Source organism: Sphaerodactylus townsendi, linkage group LG06 (genome assembly GCF_021028975.2).
Source record: "Sphaerodactylus townsendi isolate TG3544 linkage group LG06, MPM_Stown_v2.3, whole genome shotgun sequence".
Lineage (NCBI taxonomy): Eukaryota > Metazoa > Chordata > Lepidosauria > Squamata > Sphaerodactylidae > Sphaerodactylus > Sphaerodactylus townsendi.
Genome location: NC_059430.1, coordinates 128,714,553 through 128,737,507, shown reverse-complemented (window position 1 = coordinate 128,737,507; position 22,955 = coordinate 128,714,553). Strand labels below are relative to the sequence as shown.

At 48.7% G+C, this 22,955-nt stretch overlaps 1 protein-coding gene across 1 annotated transcript in view; it reads left to right on the top strand.

Annotated features, from left to right (window-relative positions):
- The window catches only part of CATSPERG (cation channel sperm associated auxiliary subunit gamma), a 76,700-nt gene that overhangs the window by 18,708 nt on the left and 35,037 nt on the right, over positions 1-22,955 (top strand). The window contains exons 6-12 of the mRNA XM_048501729.1: positions 977-1,114; positions 5,743-5,808; positions 7,945-8,055; positions 10,942-10,992; positions 15,688-15,817; positions 16,125-16,236; positions 20,161-20,319. Of these exons, the coding sequence (XP_048357686.1) occupies positions 977-1,114; positions 5,743-5,808; positions 7,945-8,055; positions 10,942-10,992; positions 15,688-15,817; positions 16,125-16,236; positions 20,161-20,319 (767 nt within the window). The remainder of the gene's footprint in view (positions 1-976; positions 1,115-5,742; positions 5,809-7,944; positions 8,056-10,941; positions 10,993-15,687; positions 15,818-16,124; positions 16,237-20,160; positions 20,320-22,955) is intronic.

Genomic DNA, 22,955 nt, shown 5'->3' with positions numbered 1-22,955 from the left:
TTATTTTATGTATTTTATTTATTATCAAACTTATATACTGCCAGAGGGCTTATATACCACCCAGAGGGCTCAGGGTGGTTTACAACAGAAAATAATAAGCACACATCATGCAATGGTGGTAATATACTTTAAAATACAGCGTCCAATGATAAAACATGTCAAACAACAACAACAACAGCAACAGATGGCGTCCAGTAATTAAAACTCCCCTTTGAGGGTCCATAACTATGGATAACCTGAAGCAAACTTCACTAAACCTGGGTGGTATCATCAGGATAGTCTCTTGCTGATACCAGCCAGGTTTGGTGAAGTTTGGTTCAGGGGGTCCAAAGTTATGGACCCCTAAAGGGGGTGTCCTATCCCCCATTGTTTCCAATGGGAGCTAATAGCAGATAGAGCTTCCCTTTGAGGGTCCATAACTGTTTTGACATGTGATTAACTTAAAGGTGGATTCTCTGCCATTCCTGAGCTGTTTAGTCAGGGGCCCCTGGTTGATTGATGTAGAATAGGGGCCCACAACATGGTCTCTGTGGGCACCGTAGTGCCTGCCAACACCTGTCCTGGTGCCCATCATTTGTTTTTAGAAAAGTGGGTTTGGGACAGGTGTGGCTTTAACCCAGACAGTGATTGGTTGTTCAAGATTTGACTGGCTGTGCATATTTTTAAAAATGTTACTTTAGCAGCCGCTGCTACCACACCACAAGGATCTTCACTGCGTGTCTGAAGGTGAGCTGCAGCTGCCATTTTGCGTGAGGCCGCGCTCTCCATGCTGTGCCTGAATCCCGAAAGTGCCCACATGCTCAAAAAGGCTGGGGACTCCTGATTTAGAACGTTTTAAATGCTTCCTCTCCTTCTCGAGGTGCATTAGAACGAAAGCATCCAAGGTAATTTGGGGGTTCCCCAACAACCTACTGCTGTAAAAAAGAGAGAGAGAATGACTCTCCTGTTCCTTCTCCTTGTCTCTCTGTTTCTTTAGGGCTGTGGACACGCATATTGAACAACATCTGTGTGAAGCAGCTAAACCCAGTGCATTTCTCTAGAAACAATTCTGAATATGTGATTGCGCTTGGTGGCGGCTGGCAGGAAGGAGAATTCTTTCTGATTACCGTGAGGGGTATGTGCGACAGGTTGCGGCCTCTCATTGTCTGGCACTGGTTGGGGTGAGAGCAGGGGTGGGATCCAGCAGGTCCTCACCAGTTCCCGAGAGTGGGTTACTAATTATTTGTGTGTGTCGAGAGGGGATGACTAATTGGGTCCACTTTTCCACCTTCACGCCCTCGCCTCCCCGAGAGTGCAACCGAGCCTTTGAACGTGAAGGTTCCATATAGCAATTGCGACTAATAATGTAACTCCCTGAACTGGGTTAATCCCTTTCAGGTACCGCAATTCATGGATTCTCAGCCTTTCGTACCTTTTATCTCACCAGTCTCTATCACTTTATCTCACCAGTCTCTACCTGTGTGTTTCACCACTGCTGTGTTCAGATTTGTGAGCTGGGGCATTTTCTATAATGTGATGATGATTTAGAAATGACTTGGTGCAAAAAAATTTTGGGGGGGTCGTGGTGGGGTGGCTGCCCATGGGGGGGGCATCCAACTCAGTTTTTGCCCAGGGCTCAGGTTTGCCTAGGTACGCCTCTGCCCCCTTTGCTGAGGGGGGCTGGCGAGGGAACCTGTTACTAAAATTTTTGGATCCCACCACTGGGTGAGAGGCCCAGCACTTCAAACCAGGATTGAGTGGGCCTCAGAGCTGGGGGTGTCTGGGCAACAAGTAACAGGTCCCATAACACTGGATTCAAAGAACAGAGAGAGCTGCCAGGGCAACAGGTGGGTTATCTGCTTGCTCTTTTGAGATTGGTGTATATCCAGGGTGGGTGGGGGGGTCTGTAGGGATTGTGCTGTTTGCGGGGGGTGGGTGGGTGGGTTGTGAAATGGGTTTGGATGACGTTTGCCTCTCAAGCTCGAATTCTCCCTAGAAAGTGCAATGGCTGAACTTGAGCTTATCCTACTTCAGTCACATTATAAGAACATGAGACTCACTTGAAAAGACATTGATGGTAGGAAAAGTTGAAGTCAGCAGCAAAAGAGGAAGCCCAATTCAAGATGGAGTGATTCAGTCAAGGAAGCCAAGGGTCTTAGTTGGCAAGTCTTGAGCCAGGTTGTTAACAGTAGGACGTTTGGGAGGATATTAAGTCATAGAGTTGCCATAAGTCAGAAGTGACTTGATGGCACGGAACATACAATGGTGAATCCCACACAGCATATGTATGATGGGTTGCAGTTGTTATAAAGCAGCGATAGTGAACCTTTTTGAGACCGAGTGCCCAAATTGCAACCCAAAACCCACTTATTTATCGCAAAATGCCAACACGGCAATTTAACCCGAATACTGAGGTTTTTGTTTAGAAAAAACAGTTGGCTCCAAGGTGTGCGTTACTCAGTAAGCTTGGTGGTAGTCAGTGGCATTGCTTTGAAGCAATTGCGCAATGCTTAGAACGGGTGAATCACGACCCTAGGAGGGTTTACTCAGAAGCAACCCCATTGCCAGCAACCGAGCTTACTCCCAGGTAAAGGATCGCGCTTTAGTTCTTCGCATGAAAATCAGTGGGGGTTTAACAGTGCTTAACAGGGTTACCTACACTGCTTCCCCAAAATTAGGCCCTAGGTTTAATGCTAATAATCGAGCCCAGCGGCCCAGGCCAACCTAGATGTGTGTGTGGGGCACCTGTTTTCGCGTGCCCACAGAGAGGGCTCTGAGTGCCACCTCTGGCACCCGTGCCATAGGTTCACCACCACTGTTATAAAGGAACCCATTTCCCTTTTCCCCCTTTGCATGTTTGCCCTTCACCCATTCAGGCATCAATCGGAGCCGTTGAAAACAATCTGGCTTGCTTTCGCGCCTTCGCACGGAGATGCTTCTCTTTTTTTAATTTCCTGCAACAGAAGCCTAGCTGCGCAGGCATACAGAATTGAACCCCCGCGGCCACGCCGATTGTCCCACAATCCGATTGGCTGCACCTGCGTAGCTGCGCATATGCAACACGCAAAAGAAAAGAAAAAAGAACCTCCCAGCAACGGCTGGGCAATAATGAACGGGTTGCTTTAGATCTGTATGGTGGTCATACTTGCTGCCACGGGGAGAAAACGTGCTTGGGGGGCTTTGTACACTGTTGGGTGCTTACAGAATCTGCCACAACGTGCTGGGCGACCTGCACAGAATGGCCGGTGGGCAGATTCTCCCTGAAAGTGGATGGCGCAGAACCTACAGTGAACAGGTGGAAGGAAGGGAAACAAAGTGTCTCCTTCCTGTTAAGAACATAAGAACTAGCCTGCTGGATCAGACCAGAGTCCATCTAGTCCAGCACTCTGCTACTCGCAGTGGCCCACCAGGCGCCTTTGGGAGCTCACCTGCAGGAGGTGAAAGCAAGGGCCTTAAGAACATAAGAACAAGCCAGCTGGATCAGACCAGAGTCCATCTAGTCCAGCACTCTGCTACTCACAGTGGCCCACCAGGTGCCTTTGGGAGCTCACCTGCAGGAGGTGAAAGCACTTTAAGAACATAAGAACAAGCCTGTTGATCAGACCAGAGTCCATCTAGTTCCAGCTTTCTCTGCTAAATGCAGCCAGGCAATGGCCCACCAGGTGCCTTTGGGAGCTCAATGCAGGAAGCAAGGGCCTAAGAACATAAGAACAGCCTGCTGGATCACTGTACTAGAGTCCATCTAGTCCAAAGCACTCTGCTACTCAGGGCCCACCAGGTGCCTTGGGGAGCTCAATGGCAGGAGGTGAAAGTGCATTTGCCATAAGAACAAGCCAGCTGGACTGTATCCCAGAGTCCATTCGTCTCAGCACTCTGCTGTCACAGTGGCTCCACCAGGTGCCTTGGGAGCCTTGCTACATGCAGAGGTAGGAGCAGGCCTAAGAACATAAGAACTAGCCTGCTGGATCAAGGCCTTTCAGAGTCCATCTTAGTCCAGCACTCTGCTATTCTCACCAGTGGCCCACCAGGTGCCTTGGGAACTCCGCGTGCAGGAGGTGAAAGCAATGGCCTTTAGGAGCATAAGAACAAGCCTGCTGGATCAGACCAGAGTCCATCTAGTCCAGCTCTCACCTACTGCTACAGTGGCCCACCAGGGTGCTCTTTGGGGAGCTCACGTGCAGGAGGTGAAAGCAAAGAGACCTTAAGAACATAAGAACAAGCCTGCTGGATCAGACCGGAAGTCCATCTGGTCCAGCACTCTGCTACTCACAGTGGCTCCACCTGGAATTGCCTTTAGGAGCTCACGTGCAGGAGGTGAAAGCAAGTGGGCCTTAAGAACATAAGAACAAGCCAGCTGGATCAGACCAGAGTCTCATCTGGTCCAGTGCACTCTGCTACCTACACGGTGGCCCACCAGGTGCCTTTGGGAGCTCACATGCAGGAGGTGAAAGCAAAGGGCCTTAAGAGCATAAGAACTAGCCTGCTGGATCAGACCAGAGTCCATCTAGTCCAGCGCTCTACTACTCCTGACAGTGGCCCTGGGTGCCTTTGGGGAGCCTGTCACCATGCAGGAGGTGAAAGCAATGGCCTTAAGAACATAAGAACAAGCCAGCTGGATCGGGCCGGAACCGCTCTAGAGTCCAGCTCTCTGCTACTCACAGTGGGCTCCACCAGGTGCCTTTGGGAGCTCACCTGCAGGAGGTGAAAGCAATGGCCTTCTGCTGCTGCTGCTCCTGAGCACCTGGTGTGCTACGGCTTTTGCAATCTCAGATCAAGGGGAGGATCTGGAAGATTGGTAGCCATAGCAAATCGACACTTCTCCTCCATAAATCTGTCCAAGCCCTTTTTTTAAAGCTAATATCCAGGGTGAGTGTGGCTATCACCACCTCCCTGTGGCAGCATATTCCAAACACCAATCACACGTTCTGCGTGAAGAAGTGTTTCCTTTTATTAGGTCCCAATTCTTCCCCCCAGCATTTTCAATGGATGCCCCCTGGTTCTAGTATTGTGAGAAAGAGAGAAAAAATTTTCTCTGTCAACATCTTCTACTCGATGCATAATTTTATAGACTTCAATGGCTATATCCCCCCCTCAGACACCTCCCTCTCCAAACCAAAGAGTCCCAAACGCTGCAGCCTCTCCTCATAAGGAAGGTGCTCCAGTCCCTCAATCATCCTCGTTGCCCTTCTCGGCACTTTTTCTGTCTCTTCAATATCCTTTTGAGAATGTAGGCTGCACTCAAGAACTGAACACAGTGCTCCAAGTGTGGTTGCACCACGGCTTTATATAAGGGCATGACAATCCTTGCATTTTTATGATCAACTCCTTTCCTAATTATCCCCAGCATAGAGTTTGTTGTGTTCACACGAGAGCGCCTCAAACCCAGGATTGTGCGCAAGGATCACTGGTTTAGCATTTTTAAAAATCCTGGATTGAGGGGAATAAAATGGGCCAAACTTGTTTTGGGAACGGGACCTGTGTGAAGTCGTCCCCCGCCCAAACAGTTTGCATAACATCCTACACCGGTTATATTCGGCCTGTGAAGAATCCACCAGTGTTCATACAGGTGTTATTTGTATCTTTTAAAACCTGTTTTCACTACTCTCCATCACCTCAGGCACTATTAGCAAAGAATACCAATTTTTAAACAATGGCAGGAGCAGTGCCAAAGGGCGTGGCACAGTCAGATACTCTGTCCAATGGAAAAGGAGGGAGGGATCAGCCAGCCATTTTAACCATGCCATTCTTTCCTGTGTTTTGCAGATGGCATTGTGAAGGCCTCCGGCTCCCTGAAGACTAAGAACGGGACGGTGTGCAGTTTTTTACAATGTAGGTCCTTCTTGGGCCTTTCTTTCAGTCATGCCACCCCCCATTTATCTTGTTATCCTCCACAGCCTCAAGCACAGATGTCGGGAATTGTGCTGCGGGGGGTGGGGGGTGCGAAGGGTTGGTCAGTCGGTTGGTCGGTCATGGTGGCAAAGCTGTAGTCCTCCAGATATGCCTGTTGTTCAGAAGCAAAAATACATCCGCTTCAAAAGAGGTGTGAGCCGGGACTGTATTCTTTTCTGCTCTTTAATTGGTATGTTAAACTGTCTCTACACTCCAGTTTAGCTGCGGATACTTTCCTCCAAGGAACCCAGTGATTGCTGGTTCCTGGGCAGTGGCGGGGGGGAGTGGGGTAATGGGAATCATACAAGATTCTCAGTGCCCTCGCTGAATTACAGTTCCCAAGGGGCTTTGTCCGCAGGTGGGTGAGATTGTTGAACTGGTATAAAACCTAACAGATGACTGAAGACAAAATATTTGTAGAGCAGCAGAGCTGGTTTTGAAGGGCTCTCCCTGGGGTTCAATGCATAACCTTTCCCTGTCTCCAGGGATGCTGTGGTGTAGGAGGTTAAGAGCTCGTGTATCTAATCTGGAGGAACCAGGTTTGATTCCCAGCTCTGCTGCCTGAGCTGTGGAGGCTTATCTGGGGAATTCAGATTAGCCTGGGCACTCCCACACACGCCAGCTGGGTGACCTTGGGCTAGTCACAGCTTCTCGGAGCTCTCTCAGCCACACCTACCTCACAGGGTGTTTGTTGTGAGGGGGGAAGGGCAAGGAGATTGTCAGCCCCTTTGAGTCTCCTGCAGGAGAGAAAGGGGGGATATAAATCCAAACTCCTCCTCCTCCTCCTCCCCTCCTCCCCTTCCTCCTCCTCCTCCTCCTCTTCCTCTTCTTCTTCTTCTTCCTCTTCTTCTTCTTCTTCTTCTTCCTCTTCTTCTTCTTCTTCTTCTTCTTCTTCTTCTTCTTCTTCTTCTTCTTCTTCTTCTTCTCAACAAAAAACCAAACGACCTTGTAAGCTTGTAGTACAGTGATTCCCAACCAGAGTTCCGTGGAACCCCGGGGTGCTGTGAGCATGTCCCAGGGGTACCGCGGCAACGCTACCGGCCCCCCTCACTTCTGTGGTGTCTCCTGCCAGCCCCAGCAAGGACATGGAGCTGTCCGGGGACAGGGCCTGCTGCAAGGTCAGCAGCAACTTCCCGCACCCCCCACCTCCCTGAGTGGCTCCCCCGGGAGGGGAAGTGGGGTGGCATGCAGGGGCACTAGGAGGGGAAGGTGGGGGGGGGATGGCAGGGGTACCGTGAGATATGAAGAGTGAGGTCAAGGGTACCGTGATGTCAAAAAGGTTGGGAAACACTGTTGTAGTAAAAGAAAGTCCTTTTTCAGAGACCATGTTCTGTCTCCCGTGTTGCAGCCATTTCTGGTAGGGTTGTTTTATTTATTTATTGGATTTCATATAGCCCCCACCCCACCCCCCGAAGGGTTGCCGACTCTAGCTGGGGGAATTCCTAGAAAACTGTCAGCAGTTCCTGGGAAGGGCATTTTGGGGAGGAAGCACAGAAGAGATGCTATGCCCTAGAACAGTGGTGGCGAACCATTGGCACTCCAGATGTTATGGACTACAATTCCCATCAACCCCTGCCAGCATGGCCAATTGGCCATGCTGAAAGGGGCTGATGGGAATTGTAGTCCATAACATCTGGAGTGCCAAAGGTTCGCCACCACGGCCCTAGGTGTCAAACATGCAGCACCAGAGTCTGGATCTTGTCCCTTGAGGGGGGCTGATAAGCCCTTTCAAGGCAGCCACCCGACCCAACTGCAGGCTCGCTAGTCCATGCACCCCCAGTACCATTCTGGGGGCGGTTGAGGCAGCCACCTCCCCCACCCCCGGGGCCCGACCTGACCAAGTCACATCTATGTTCAATTTGACTTTCATAAGAAATTAGTTTGACACTCCTATGCATCGAGTCCAGCCCTTTGCTGCCCTTTGCTCTGGAGGAACTGGTCTTTGCAGTCTGGAGATCAATTGTAATTCCAACAGAACTCCAGTCCCCACCTAGAGATTGGCAATCCTAATTTTTGGACTCCCCTTCCTCTAGGTTTCCAAAACCTAGTGAGTGACGTCATGTGCTTGCTTTGCAGCCCAGAAGTGCTCCATCCTTTGGGTCATCTTTGTGACCATAACTAACGAATTCATGCTGTTGGTGAAGGACTTGGTCACGGGAAGTCATTATGTTGTGGCATACTACCGAGGTGAGGCCAACTGCCTGCAGTACTTCTCCTTTGTAAAAAAAGGATTTGATTGGGTGAAAACATTTGTATTCCCACTTTCCCAACTAGATTGAATCCCGTGGACCCATTGTCAGGGGGATGCTATCTAGGTGGAGATACGTTCCTGGAACCATGCAACTGCTTAAAATAACAAATCACTGCGGGTAGAAAGATATATGTAACCATCCTGCTATATGTATCCACTGCCATCTGTGCATTCTTTCCTTGATCTTCATGTTATGGCTTCACACGCTTGGTAGAAAACTAGGCTTCCCTTGGCACCTCTGTCTCATGAGAAAAGAGTTACATCCGTTATCTCATAGGGGCAGGAAGCCAGGTGGCTTTCTCTTCCTATCTGCCGCAGGGGCGCTTTAGCTCCAAAGACTGTTTTTCACAAACTCTTGGGGAAACAGGAGGGGGATTCTCTACGGGGGATGAACGGGACTGTGAATGCCAGCTTCATCAGAACTGGCTTTGCCCAGTGTGATGCTTTGATGCCAATTCAATAAACACTACTGATCAATACTTCAGAGCCCGTTTATTAGCTTAAGGTTGTGAGACCGAACACCCATTCCAGTCCACGTGATCCAACCTTTAAAAAGTGTCAGAAATGCCAAAGAATGGCCGATTAAGCATGGCAAGCCTTCCGGGACTTCAAAGAGAATTGGCCTGGGGGTCTTTGGTTTTGGGGCATGTTTGCCATAATTACCCACCACCCTGTTTGCAGTGGGGCAGAAATTACCCATCAGCTGGCTTTTTGCTTGTGTATGGGGGAAGACGATCTTTTGTGGGTTCTCTATTGCGCATGCATGCTTTAATTTTTATCTTTAATCTTAGCAACAGACTGATATATCTACATAAAAAGGCAAACAATGAAAAAGAAGTCTTGAATATGGCATCTGAACACTTTGACTGAACACTGATTGTCTCGTATGGTGGGAAGCGAGGGGCGAGTAATGGTGGCGTGCAGCCTGGAAAACCGCAAAAGGACCTTGGGGGCTGCCGCTTGCTAAACTTCCCAGGTTCACGACTGCCCATCTTTCAGTGTGCTTATGCAAAACTATGAGGCCGTCGACGTCCCAGTTTGTTGATCAAATGCAGGGGCCAGTCGGGTGTTTGGACTGATCAATTAGTCTGATCACTTTTACATTTTTTTAGTGTTAGCATCAATTTATCAATCCATCGATATGGTTATTTAATTTTTTAAAGAAAATCTAAAGATCTAATAATATGCAGGAGCCATGGGCAATAGAAATGATACAGCAGGACAAGAAATGGGAGATAGATGGCAACAAGGAGGAGGGCAAAGCAGCACGATGGAGTGGGTAGTAAGACTAAGTGGGTTGGCTGCAGGTGGAGGGGAGAAGGCCGGGGCAAAGTTGTGCCCACTGGCAAATCTGTCCTGGTCTGGCAGCAAAGCAACATTAAAATCTTGCTATAAGTGAATTTGCTTGCCGCAGAGGGAGTGAAGAGTGAAAGCAGGGCTAGAGGAAATACTTCCGTACAAAGAATCTTGCTGCAGAAGACATTCACCTCCACCACGCAGCAAACACCTTGTGTGTAATTGGCCAATGCATTGCAGAATTAAACTATTTGTCAGTACAAACTCAGTAAAAAATCAAATAGCCATCAAGCAGCTAATTGAAACAGCTAAAGCAAGCTCCCTAATTTGGGAAGCAGTTAATCGAAAGAGGAGCCAAAGCCTGGAAGGGCAACTGATCCAGGTGAAGTTTCCTCCAACTTTGTGGTGTGTACTGATGGGATCTGATCTATTCATTTTTTGGCACTGCTGTGAAATCTGTGGCTGCACTCTGCTTCCTGTTTCCAACACTGTGGCTATTTATGCATGCACTATTTACCCTGCAGCTGTTTGCTTTGCAGTGGGGTTTTCCTGTGGTTTTTTGTTTATACAGTGATTCTCCTGCTGCAAAGTGTCCTTCGCCGACCTGATCTGTTCTGCCATGTTGCTTGCCCGCTGCTTCCTTCTTGTTTCTGTGCAACCTCCAAATGGAAGTTGCTTGCTGCCTTCTTTTTTTCTCTGCCATCTTTGTCTAGTGCAGGGGTCGGCAACCTGCGGCTCTCCAGATGTTCATGGAGTACAATTCCCTGCCAGCATGGCCAATTGTAGTGCATGAACATCTGGAGAGCCGCAGGTTGCAGACCCCTGGTCTAGTGTTACATAACTAGACTATGTCAATTTCACAGTGCTAAAATGTCAAATTTATGTCGATTTCATAGTGTTAAAATAAATGTCACACTCATGTCCATTTCACAGTGTTAATTTTTTTTAAAAAAAGAATACCTTTCCGATCCTTTTAAAATAGTGGCCAGAAGAGTGGGAGAGATTGCTGTTGTGTGGGTGAAGAAAGGCAGGGAGGGGAGAGAAAACTGGAAGAAAGTTTAATGCACAGTGATCTCCTTCACTTTCTGTGAAGGGAGAGAAAAAGTCACAAGTCAACAGGTTTTGGAAACTGCGGGGATTCTGCGATTGTAGACCGCAATGAATTCCAAAGAGGAAAATATGTGTGTAACCGAGAATCAAACCTGAATGGAATATATACTCAATGCGAAGGAGATCACACGTGCGTAAATGGCCTATGTTTCAGTTTCCTGGAAATGGCAAGGGCCAGTAGAAACCCAAATCCCTGTTCTTGGTGGGCAGAAGAGGTGTTGTGTTCACTGATACTTATTGCAGGGGAGCGACTCGATTTTCATGCAGCAATTTTCCAAAATGGCCTCTGCGTGCAAAGAGGCCACTTTTGGGCCAAATAGAAGTTGATTGCCAACAGGAAGCAATTGACTGTTGTACTATGAACTTCACATTAACAACATTTTAACACAGAGATTTTTTTCCCCCTTGAATTGCAGGCCAAAGAAAATTTGAACTGAGATACCAGGTGCCTAGATTAGTTCCCAAGGGTAAGAGCTGCTGCATCTTCCTATCTAGTTAATTTTTTCCCTGCACTTCCTCCATGAAGTTCAAGACAGCTCGTATTGGGGGCCCCCAGACTCAGGGAGTGGGGCGTGCCTACAAAATGAGTGCCACAGGAGGTGGAACCAGCTACAAAATGGCTGCCGCTGCTTACCTTCAATCATAGATTGACCTTTAAGGCCTTACGCGGCCTGGGGCCCTCGTATCTTCGAGACCGCATCACCCCATATGTCCCGGCACGGCCTCTCCGTTCAGTGGAGGCCAACTTATTGGTGGTCCCTGTCCCCTCGATGATACGGCTGGCCTCCACGCGGGCCAGGGCCTTTACGGCTCTGGCCCCGGCCTGGTGGAACGCTCTCCCACCAGCTGTTCGGGCCCTGTGGGATCTTACTGAATTCCGCAGGGCCTGTAAGATGGAGTTCTTCTGCCAGGCCTTTGGAGGAACCAGCCGCTGATGGTGCCCCCCTCCCCCCTTGGTCTTTTACATCTGGGCCCTCGCCATCTTGGGATTTGCCGTCTCCCCCTCTTGAGTGAGGATTTAGAGATGGGGTAGCTGGACGCCATTTTATTTATCTTAGTTATGATCAGTCTTTATTTTTATCGCTGCTTTTAAAGGTTTTAGCTGTTTTCTTTTATATGTGACTATTTGCTGTGCACCGCCCGGAGCCCTTCGGGGATGGGGCGGTATAAAAGTCCAATCAATCAATCAATCAATCAATCAATCAATCAATCAATCAATCAATCAATCAATCAATCAATCAATCTAGTGAAGATCCCTGAGCTGCAAGGCCAATCAAACCTCCAGTGGCCAATCAAAAGCTTTTCTGGGCATAATCTCCCCGCCTGGCCGTGTTCACGTTCCAGAAACACTTGGTGGGTTCTGGGAAAGGTGTCGGTAAGTGACATGGTGTCATGGTGCCCACGCCCATCATTTGGGGACCCTTGACGTACATGGATTGTCTTTCCCTGTTTTATCTCCACCTGAATCCTGTATGGTAGGTTCATCTATGACTGGCCCAAGGACACCCAGTGAATATCCTGCCAGAATGGGGATCTAAAACTGGATCTGAAAAATCCTATTTGGGATCCACTGTACTACATGGGCTGTCATCTCCCAGCCATTCTCTGTGACCAGCTGTGCTGCCACGCTGGATACTGTGAATTCCGTAAACCAGGGGTGGCCAACCTATGGCACTCCAGATGTTCATGGACTACAGTTCCCATCAGCCCCTGCCAGCATGGCCAATTGGCCATGCTGGCAGGGGCTGATGGGAATTGTAGTCCATGAACATCTGGGGTGCCATAGGTTGCCCACCCCTGCCTTAAACCAAAGTTCGGGGGTGAAACCCATGTACTAATTGTGACACCCTCTCTTCTAATCCAGTGGTATACTCTGAGTCAATAGAAAGCCATGGCTTTCAGTTTGTGAGACCTGATCGATGCTGCTAACAATAGGACAATTTGTAGGTCAATAATGCATGGGATTGCATTTGCCTGGCAAGCCCTGTTCCACTCGTAAGCCTCTACCAGGGGTTGCCACCTCTTCCGGGAGAGGGCTTGCTTTCTCTCTGTGTAAACGGCGACCACCACCTGACTGTTTGAGGAACTGCCCGCCGGGGAGGGTCACGGCTCTTCAGCTTTCTTTCCAACTCTGAGGCCTAGCCTCTGTCTCCCCTAGTTCCCCTCTCCTGGCTTCCACAAGGCAGGCTGGAGGTCCTGGATGAAAAGCTGCTTGCCAGCTGCCAGCCTAATCCAGGTGCCCTATTCTGATAGCGCATCCAAAACGGCAGAAACCTACGTGGTTCAGAGAGCTGTTCCTCACATCTAAGGTTCAAAAAGTATTTATTAGAAATAAAATAGTTACAAGTATGTTTTAGCACTGCACCAGATCGAGCTATGGTTTCCAAAACAAAGGAGATATAAACACAAATATCCCTCTCTCTAAACATACCCTAGCAGTTGTTAAAAATAGGGTAGGCTGCACAGAGGTGGGATCCAGCAGGTTCTCACAGGTTCCCGAGAGTAGGTTACTAATTATTTGTGGGTGCCGAGAGGGGGTTACTAATTGGTGATTTTGCCACGTGATTTTTGCCTTAGTTACGTCCCTCCTCTCAGCAGTAGCATGCAGAACTTGAAGCAGTCTAGCAGGAGGTGCACCGGCGTGCATGGCAGCCTGCGCCTGCGTGCATTCATTTCCCGCCCAAGGACTGGCGCAGCGGTTGCGTCCTTGCCACAGTCCCGTCCAGAAATGCCCTGCCCCCAGAATGCCCGGTCACGCCCCCGTTGTGCCCCGCCCAGTCCCATTGGCGCTACGCCAGTTTGAATCCCACCACCATGGGAACCTGTTACTAAAATTTTTGGAACCCACCACTGGGTAGGCACTTAAAGATTAGAAGGTTGCAATTCTCACATAGTTCCCATTACCTGGAAGGCTGAGTGAGCTTCCTGGATGAGCAAATGGTCCAAAAATGGCTGCTCTCTCCAGAGTCCAGGCAAGAGGTCTGCTCCCTTCAGTGACCCAGCAGAAAGAGCCCTTGCCCCTCTGCTCCCAGCAATTTATCAATTACTAGGCCCCACCCCTCTTTCAGGGCCAGTCTGGGTTAAGATATCTTTTCCCCCTAGGTCAGGTAGCACTTCCTGATGTCCTTCTGGCATTTTCAAGTCCTCCAAATCTATGATACCTGATTGGAGAAGAGAAGAGGGGTGGGGGAGGAGCCAATTTCTCCACATCATTAATTTTGGTGCTCTTCAGTCCGGGGGCCCTAGGTGCCTGCCTAAACTTTCTGTACGGTCAGGCTGGCCCTGGATGAAAGTTTGAATTTCTTTCTCTGTTTCTCTATTGTTTGTCATTTTACAAAATATGTCACCCCACCTTTCTGCCCTCACACAGGCCTGTAAGGTGGCTAACGGTTTAAAACATACGTGATACAATTCCATTTAAAAACCATTAAAATAAACTACCTTCGGAAACACACCATTAAAATAGGCTGACCAGATGTCCCGCTTTTGGCGGGACAGTCCCGCCTTAAAACAATTTGTCCCGCGTCCCACGGTTTTTTTGAAGTGTCCCGATTTTTGGAAGGCTGCCGCACTGCCTTCTGGGGCGCAAGGCAGTGCGGCAGCCTCCTGCGCACGTGGCCGTAGGAGCACTGCCTTCTGGGGCATTCCCGTTTCGGGAGCGCCCCAGAAGGCAGTGCGCTCCTGCCCGCCTACTCGCCCGTCCTGGTTTACAAAGGTGACCATCTGGTCACCTTACATTAAAACCATTAAAAAACGGAATTAAAAAAAACCTAAAATACATACAAAACGTAAAAACATAGGTGAGGAAGGAGGGATCGTTGAGTTAATGCCAAACAAAACAGAGACTTCTTCACCCCCTGGCAGAAGACAGCAGCGGAAGGGGACAGACACAGTTCTGGGGAGAGGGATTTCCCAAGATTTGGTGCCATGACCGAGAAGGCACTTGGCCCAGCTTGCCACCCACTTAGTCTCAGCAGTCTGGGGCACATGAAGCAGGGCCTTTGAGGACAGCCATGATGGTCAGTCAGGTTCATAAGGGAATAGGTAGTCAGTCAGTGTCAGATACAGTGTCAAAGACTGTACTATCTGAGACTTTTAAGGAAACAACAACTGAATGGAAAACTCCTGGTGTCCTTTTACTGCTGTGCTATAGAGAGTGTCTTAACCTACTGCATCTGTGTATGGTTCTCCAGTTGCACAGTGGCAGATAGGAAGGCGCTCCAAAGGGTGATCACTACTGCACAGAGGATTATCGGCTGCCCTCTCCCCTCCTTGGAAGAACTCTATAATTCCCGAAGCCGAAAGAAAGCCCAAAATATTCTGAGAGACCCATCTCATCCAGCACACTCTCTTTTTGAACTGTTACCATCCGGCAGGCGATACAGGTCTATCAAAACGAGGACAAAGAGGCTTAGAGACAGCTTCTACTCTAGAGCTGTGGCGATGCTGAACTCCGCGGCTTCGTGCTGATGTGTTTGGGGCTGTGTAGGGATGGGTAGAGGAAGGGGAAAGTGAGGCTGGGGTATGAGTCTGGAATTGTGTGCATCGAGGAATGCTGCTGTAAATTTTGTTGTGCATGCACAATGACAATAAAATGCTTATGCTTATGCTTATATGGCTCCCACCCTCCCTGGCACCACACTAGTCAAGACCCAAGGCCACACGTGGACAGAGAGGGAAACACCTTTCCATATGCTTAACTGTCTTACGTTAATGGGCCTGTTGTTCTTAATCACTGTCCTTGGAAACATAGTGAGCGGGTGACCTTGCCAGGGGCCTCCGTGATGGGGGAGGATGGAGGTTCCCAGGTGAAGCATATCACTGTCCTTGAAACATTTTAAACTCCATAACAAAGCCTTTCACACCTTGTTCTTCTATTAATCTGTGGGAAGATGGGAGGGGGAGTTCGAGCAGGAAAACGAAAGGAATAAACGTGTTTGCAAAGAGCCAGCGCCCTTAGATCTGGCTTCTTGCCGTTGGTCTCTGCTGACAACCCAATAAAGACTTCTGATTTCATATCCAGAGTCCAAATTATTGACCGTTGTACCAGGACCGAACATTCAGGTATGTTGGTCCCAAATCACGAATCGCTGGAAGAAAGCCTTCTTGCCCCACCCCTGCCCAAGCGATCCTCTCCCTCCTCTCTCCTTTTTCCTTTGCAGGCTCCGATAAAGGCTTTGTGATGCTGCTGGGAACGGAGCATTATACAAACCGGACCCTCGTCCCCAGGGGCCTGACCATAAACCCCCTCACCATGACATTGTACATCTGGGGCAACGTCATCTTGCAAAGGTAGGATTCCCTCTCCCAAACCTGCAACCTTGAATGTTGCTGCTGCATGCTCCTTGCCTCCCTCATAACATCAGAGGCTCCACCCCTCCTTCCGGATTCATATGCATCTCCGAAACTGAATGGTCCAGAGCTTTGTGGTTTGGAAAGAAGGGGGCTTATATGTGAATGAAGACCTCGCTTGGAATTCTGTTGAGGTACTGCGTGTAACTTCCAAGTGGAGTGGAGTGGAGTTTACAAAGAAGTAACAGAAAGTAGTGTTTAAAAAACCATACCTGCTCTCACTTTTCTCTTCTTCTTTTTTTTGCAGCCACGACATGGTGAATTATATATACCTCTCCAGTTTCCCGAGTACATCTTACATCAAATATTTTGTTCATTCATATCGGGGTCAGTTTGCCTGCGTGACGGATAAAGAGGAGGTATTCTTTATTTGTCTTTCTTAAGAATTCAGTGGCAGGTAGTTTAGGAAGAGAGTGGGGGGGGGGGGGGGGCAAATAACGATGTGGGAAGTTGGATTTTAATAGCCTGGGTTTTGGGCATCTCCCACTGCAGAAAAAGGGCCTCTTAATGTGAGGGGAAGCATAACCCCACCTGACTGCTGGCTCTCACTGGCTTCGTTCATCGTTGTCTGCTTTGCACACAATTGTCCCTAAATAAACAACTGTCACCTCTGTTCAGAGGTTTTGCAGGCTTTTGCAGTAACTGACAATGTGCTCAGTTAAGTCGGTCATGTGGTTCGCGGTTCAGGACTTACAGCATTGCTAACGTTTTTTGGTTGGCATCTTCAGAGGTGTATCACAGAGGGAAGTCTGTTACACACTGTCTGTTTCACACTGTCTGTTACACAGTGTATGACAGACTTCCCTCTGTGATACATCTCTGAAGATGCCAGCCACAGATGCAGACGAAACGTTAGCAACAAGATCCACCAGACCACAGCCACACAGCCCGGAAAACCCACCACAACCAGTTGAATCCGTCCGTGAAAGCCTTCGACAATACAGTGTGCTCAGTGTTCTCAGTTGGTTTGTGTGTCATTTCTACAGTAGAAACAGGAGGTCGCTGGGCTAACACCCTGCGAAGCACAATCGACACCGCCCTCTGTTTTAATGGGCTTTGGCACATTCTCCTTTTCCTCGCTTGTAAGTTCATGTTTCTTCTGTTTTGTTTTTTCTGTTTGACAAGAGCTTTGTTCCCTCTAGTGGTCAACTTGATATTACACTGGTTTATGTCTGGTATATCTCCCTGAGGTTCTAAACTGCAGGTTTTTATTGTCAAGACAGAATCAGTCTTATGTCTGTAATTCTCCATCTTGTATGGAAGTTAACTTCCCAGGCGCATATATTTATCTCTGAGAGGTCCTGAACTATTGAAAGTCACTGAGCTTTCTCAGAGTTCCTTGGGATCATCAGTGTTAATGTTCTGGTCATCAGCTGGAACGTTTCAGTCAGAGAAAGATGTTTTGTTCTGTGCGAGAGAGGGGGACTCTGTTCCTGGAGAAGTCTCGAAGGTTCAGATTGAAGAAGAAGAAGAAGAAGAAGAAGAAGAAGAGGAGGAGGAGGAGGAGGAGGAGGAGGAGGAGGAGTTTGGATTTATATCCTCCCTTTCTCTCCTGCAGGAGACTCAAAGGGGTTTACAATCTCCTTGCCCTTCCCCCCTCACAACAAACACCCTGTGAGGTAGGTGGGGCTGAGAGAGCTCCGAGAAGCTGTTACTAGCCCAAGGTCACCCAGCTGGCGTATGTGGGAGTGTACAGGCTAATCTGAATTCCCCAGATAAGCCTCCACAGCTCAGGTGGCAGAGCTGGGAATCAAACCCAGTTCCTCCAGATTAGATACACGAGCTCTCAACCTCCTACGCCACTGCTGCTCCCTGAAGTGCTCACTGAATGGGTAATCGATTGCCACTTATTGCAGCCAGCCAAAAGAATAAATTGTTACCTTTAACAGAAGCCATATCCTTAATTCCAATTCCCTTTTCCAACCGACCACACCTTTTGCTGTAATTAGCAATTGCTGCCTTTTGCTTATGCTTATGATCTGAATGTGGTTTGTAGAAAGTTAAGCTTTGTTATTTTCAGCGCTATGCTGCTTTGCTGGGGTTCACTGTTTTTTTGTTTTGCAGTTTATTCAAATCAAGCTTCAGTTACCTTTTGACATTATGAGTGCTGGTTCAAACTCTTGAGCTTGGGAATGTTGGGGGGCACAGCGCCTGGGAGGCTCCTGAGTACGGCAGCCATGCTTGGAAAGGGGTCTCACAGCGCCCGGGAGGCTCTCGAGTACGGCAGCATATTGCTTGGAAAAGGGCCCCCCAACACCGGGGGGGGGGGGGCTGAGTATGGCAATACACTGCTTGGAAAAAGGCCTCTCACGTGCAACTGACCTTTCCTTCCCAAATGTGGTTTCGGAGAAAACTGCTGACATTGCAAGACTCTCTGGCTCCAATGTGCGTACGTGCAAATACCAAATCTTCTGCTCAAACCCCCGTGCTCTTTGCCCTGTCCATTGTATGTGTTTCCCCTGCCTGCCTGCCTTGTTTGTTTTTCCTCTTGTAAACTGTCAATAAAAGGGCTTGGGGGGGAAAACAGGACAGCAGAGTTGCTCCCTGCTTCTCTCACTGGCCGAAACGACATGCTGTCTCCGTTGCTGTAAGACTACATGGGAACTCTGCAACTCAGGCGAGGGCCTTGTGCCTTGACATGTGTGCTGAACATAAACTGGTGTAATATTGAATTGACCACTAGAGGGAGAAAAATGCATGCAGAACAAACCGTAACTTACAAGCAAGGAAAATGAGAATGTGCAAAAGCTTAATGTTGTGTCTTGATATGTCAGAATAAGCCAGAATTATAATTCCCGCATGATGTAGTGTTAAGAGCAGTGGACTCTCATCTGGAGAACTGGGTTTGTTTCCCCGCTCCTACACATGAAGCCTGCTGGATGACTTTGGGCTAGTCCCAGTTCTTCAGAACTCTTTCAGCTCCACCTGCCTCACAAGGTGACTGTTGTAGGGAAGGGAAGATGATTGTAAGCTGCTTTGAGACTTGTTAAAGGTAGAGAAAAACAAGGGTATAAAAACCAACTCTTCTTCTCTTCAATGTAATTCTCCTTTCACCATTTTATCTTTACAACTGCCCTGCAATGTAGTCTAGGCTGAGAGAAGGAGAAAGAGTGTGTGACTGCGTGGAGTGAATTTCATTACTTGAGTGGTGGTTTGAATCTGGGTCTGTAAGCTATGAATCTGACACATTCACCACCACACTGTCCCCTAAGTACTGCATTGCATCATCTCAGGTCAGAGATGCTGATTCTTTTGAGGCCAAGGGCACCTGTGGAATTTTGAGATGGGGTGGTGAACCTCACCCTTTCACCACAGGAGGAAAAGCACACCCAAAATGGCTGCCACAGCAGGAAAAACACACCCAAAATGGCTGCCACAGGAGGAAAAGCACACCCAAAATGGCCCCCACAGGAGGAAAAGCACACCCAAAATGGCTGCCACAGGAGGAACGGCACACTCAAAGTGACTGCCTCAGGAAGCAGAACCAAACAAAATATATCCCTCTTCGCACTTCCTGGGAAGAAGGAAATATTGAAGGGGAAATGAAACCACACAGTCAGGAAAGCTAAGTCCTTTTCATTATCTGGTAGCAGGCATATCTAGGGAAAATTTAGCCTGGTGCAAAATCTGAGTTTTACGCCCCCCCCCCCTTTGGGCAGCTGCCCTCCCCCTCCACAACCAACCAACTTTATTTTGCACTAGTCTCAAAGTCACCATCACATTATAGAACATGCCCCAACTCACAAATCTGAACACAGTCAGTGTATGGACCAGGGAGGAAGGAGGGTGGGTGTGGGGGGTGAGTCCCCCACGTGACTAAATGGCTGCAGCCCGAGGACATTTGACCCCATATTATGTCCCCCTGGGCGTAACGCCCCTGTCTGGTGGAAAACCTTTTTGTTTGAATGAGAGAAGCCAATAACAGGTCCTCTTTTGCAATGCCCCTCTCAGTTTCTTCAAAAGCGTGGCAGGCACCAAGGAAAACCCTGGGGGCTGCTACAGCACCAGTGGGCACCGTGGTGGTCTTAGGTCACTAGTGTGAGATCATATTAGAAGTGAGATTAAGGGGTGTTTTGTGGTTCACAGCATAGGGAGCAGTCCTGAGTAGGTCTGCTCTGAAGTACAATTTTATTCAGTGCGGCTGGAGCCATGTTCATAGACTACATATTCAATGGGGCTGAAACTACTATACAAACTTGGCTTTCCTAACACCCAGCACGAAGTTTTACAACTCTGCTGTTTTCACCCAGGCTTGTCTCCAGCACATCTTTTTCTTGTTCTAGATCTGGGTTTCCATAGAAGGCAGCTCATTCCTTATCCGGGTGTATCCATCGAAACCTTGGAATCTCTATCGAGATTTACAGATCATTACCCAGTCGCCTGACTATGAAGACAAGGAGGCCACGATCAGTGTTTTCTACGACCAGAATGAGCTGAAACAGGTGGGTGCGTTGCCTAATGGTGGGGTTGCATCAGTTGGGGCAACTCAGGGGCTTCAGGCCAACCTTAAGAAGGTGAGCATCTGTCCCTGGGCTGGTCTGCTGCTCAAACGCCATTTGCATGTCATGTGTGTTCTTCACCCTTTTCTCTACAATGTTTTGAGCCACCAGTCTTGTACTAAACCCTGACAGTCGCTGAAATGGAATGGAGGCAGGGAAACACAGAGAACATCAGCGGAAGAATTCTGCTGGGTCTGATCAAAGTCCATCCCATCCAGCATCTTGTTTCTATGCGATGCTTGTGGAGACGGCTGAAGGAGGGCTTCTGGTGGTGACCTCAGCTAATTGGCAGGGTTGTGTGACAGAAAGTAAGTCCTTCAGTCCTGGTCTCTGGATCATTTAGGTCAAGGGTCTGCAACCTGCGGCTCTCCTGATGTTCATAGACTACAATTCCCATGCTGGCAGGGGCTGATGGGATTTGTCGTCCATGAACATCTGGAGAGCCGCAGGTTGCAGACTCCTGATTTAGGGCTTAAAGCAGTCGCAACTCCATCTAGAATGGCGCCACTGATGAGGCAGCTTTGTCCTTTCCAAGCTGTTAGGAGGCAAACTTGACTTTCTATCTGCCCCAACTTCTACTTGAGCAATTTATTTTCTAGCATTTCTGAAAAGCTCACTGGAAAAAAGACAAATGCGGATTCATCTAGGTCAGTGGTGGCGAACCTATGGCACTCCAGATGTTCATGGACTACAATTCCCATCAGCCCCTGCCAGCATGGCCAATTGGCTGAGGGGAATTGTAGTCCATGAACATCTGGAGTGCTATAGGTTCACCACCATGGATCTAGGTGGAGAGCTGGTCCTGGGAGGAAGATTTGAAGGGTCCAAGAGGACAAGAAGACCTTACGGCGGATCCCTATACGAGAGATCACTCGGTCCAGGAGACTTGCTAGGGACTACAGACAAATCAACTTATTTTTCTTGGTCTACAAAAAGATGGGAAACGGCCCATAGCAGCTTTTTTCCAGAGACACTGGAAACCTATTGAACGTTTTGAATCATCCACAAAATCTGGGTTTTTTTTTTAAAGAGAGGAGATGCCAAAAAAGAAAGTCCCAAAGAATGTGTGAAGATTCCAGCAAGTAGCCCTCTTTTACTGTTTGGTAAGATTCATTTGTCCTCAATGGCCAGGGATGAGGACACTGTGTTTAGCTTGCTCATCCTATTATATAAAAAGCTAGTCATGGTGGCGACGACTCACTTCCAGCCAATTGCCATGCACAACTCACTTCCAGCCAATCGCCATGCACAACTCACTTCCAGCCAATCGCCATGCACACTCACTTCCAGCCAATCGCCATGCACAACTCACTTCCAGCCAATCGCCATGCACAACTCACTTCCAGCCAATTGCCATGCACAACTCACTTCCAGCCAATCGCCATGCACAACTCACTTCCAGCCAATCGCCATGCACAACTCACTTCCAGCCAATCGCCATGCACAACTCACTTCCAGCCAATCGCCATGCACACTCACTTCCAGCCAATCGCCATGCACACTCACTTCCAGCCAATTGCCATGCACAACTCACTTCCAGCCAATCGCCATGCACAACTCACTTCCAGCCAATCGCCATGCACACTCACTTCCAGCCAATCGCCATGCACAACTCACTTCCAGCCAATTGCCATGCACACTCACTTCCAGCCAATTGCCATGCACAACTCACTTCCAGCCAATTGCCATGCACAACTCACTTCCAACCAATCGCCATGCACAACTCACTTCCAGCCAATCGCCATGCACACTCACTTCCAGCCAATCGCCATGCACAACTCACTTCCAGCCAATTGCCATGCACAACTCACTTCCAGCCAGTCGCCATGCACGCATAGCTTGGGAGTGGGGCTAACACAGACGGGTGAAAAACAACACAAACAGTGGAATGTGGAGGTTACTCTCTCATATGTTTACACCCCCCCCCCCCCGCTGATTAATTACAGTTGCTGTACAGTCTGTGATTGCTGGTGGCTGCACCTGCACTATTAACTGTTGTGTGGCGATACGGTTGTCAGGGGGGAGGAGCAGGCATCTGAGAAGAGGAGGAGGAGGAGGGAGCTGGTGACATGTTTCTTTCTTCTCCCCTCCTAACTAAAGCCAGGCAAGACTTAATAGCAACAACATCACCATCCCGATTTTTAGAACAGTATGAGGCATTCTTGGAAACCGTTACAGATGAAGTTGCAAGTTACTCAAGTCCGAATGAACCTCCTTCCGGTAAATTTCTGAACAAGGAGTTCAATAAGGAGTGTAAAGTGGTGAAAAATCAGATCAGAACAATCTACAATGCCTTTAAAAGCAGCAACGCAGCAACCTTACCTCGAGAATATTTTTCTCTCAGGTCCCGACTAATGCAACTGCTTTGTGAAAACAAACTAAAGACCATCGAATCCCTATGGAACGCTCTAATACAGGGGTCTTCAAACTATGGCCCTCCAGATGTTCATGGACTACAATTCCCATCAGCCCCTGCCAGCATGGCTAAGTGGCAGGGCTGATGGGAATTGTAGTCCATGATCATCTGGGGGGCCATAGTTTGAAAACCCCTGCTCTAATACAAGCTTCAAGGAGTAACA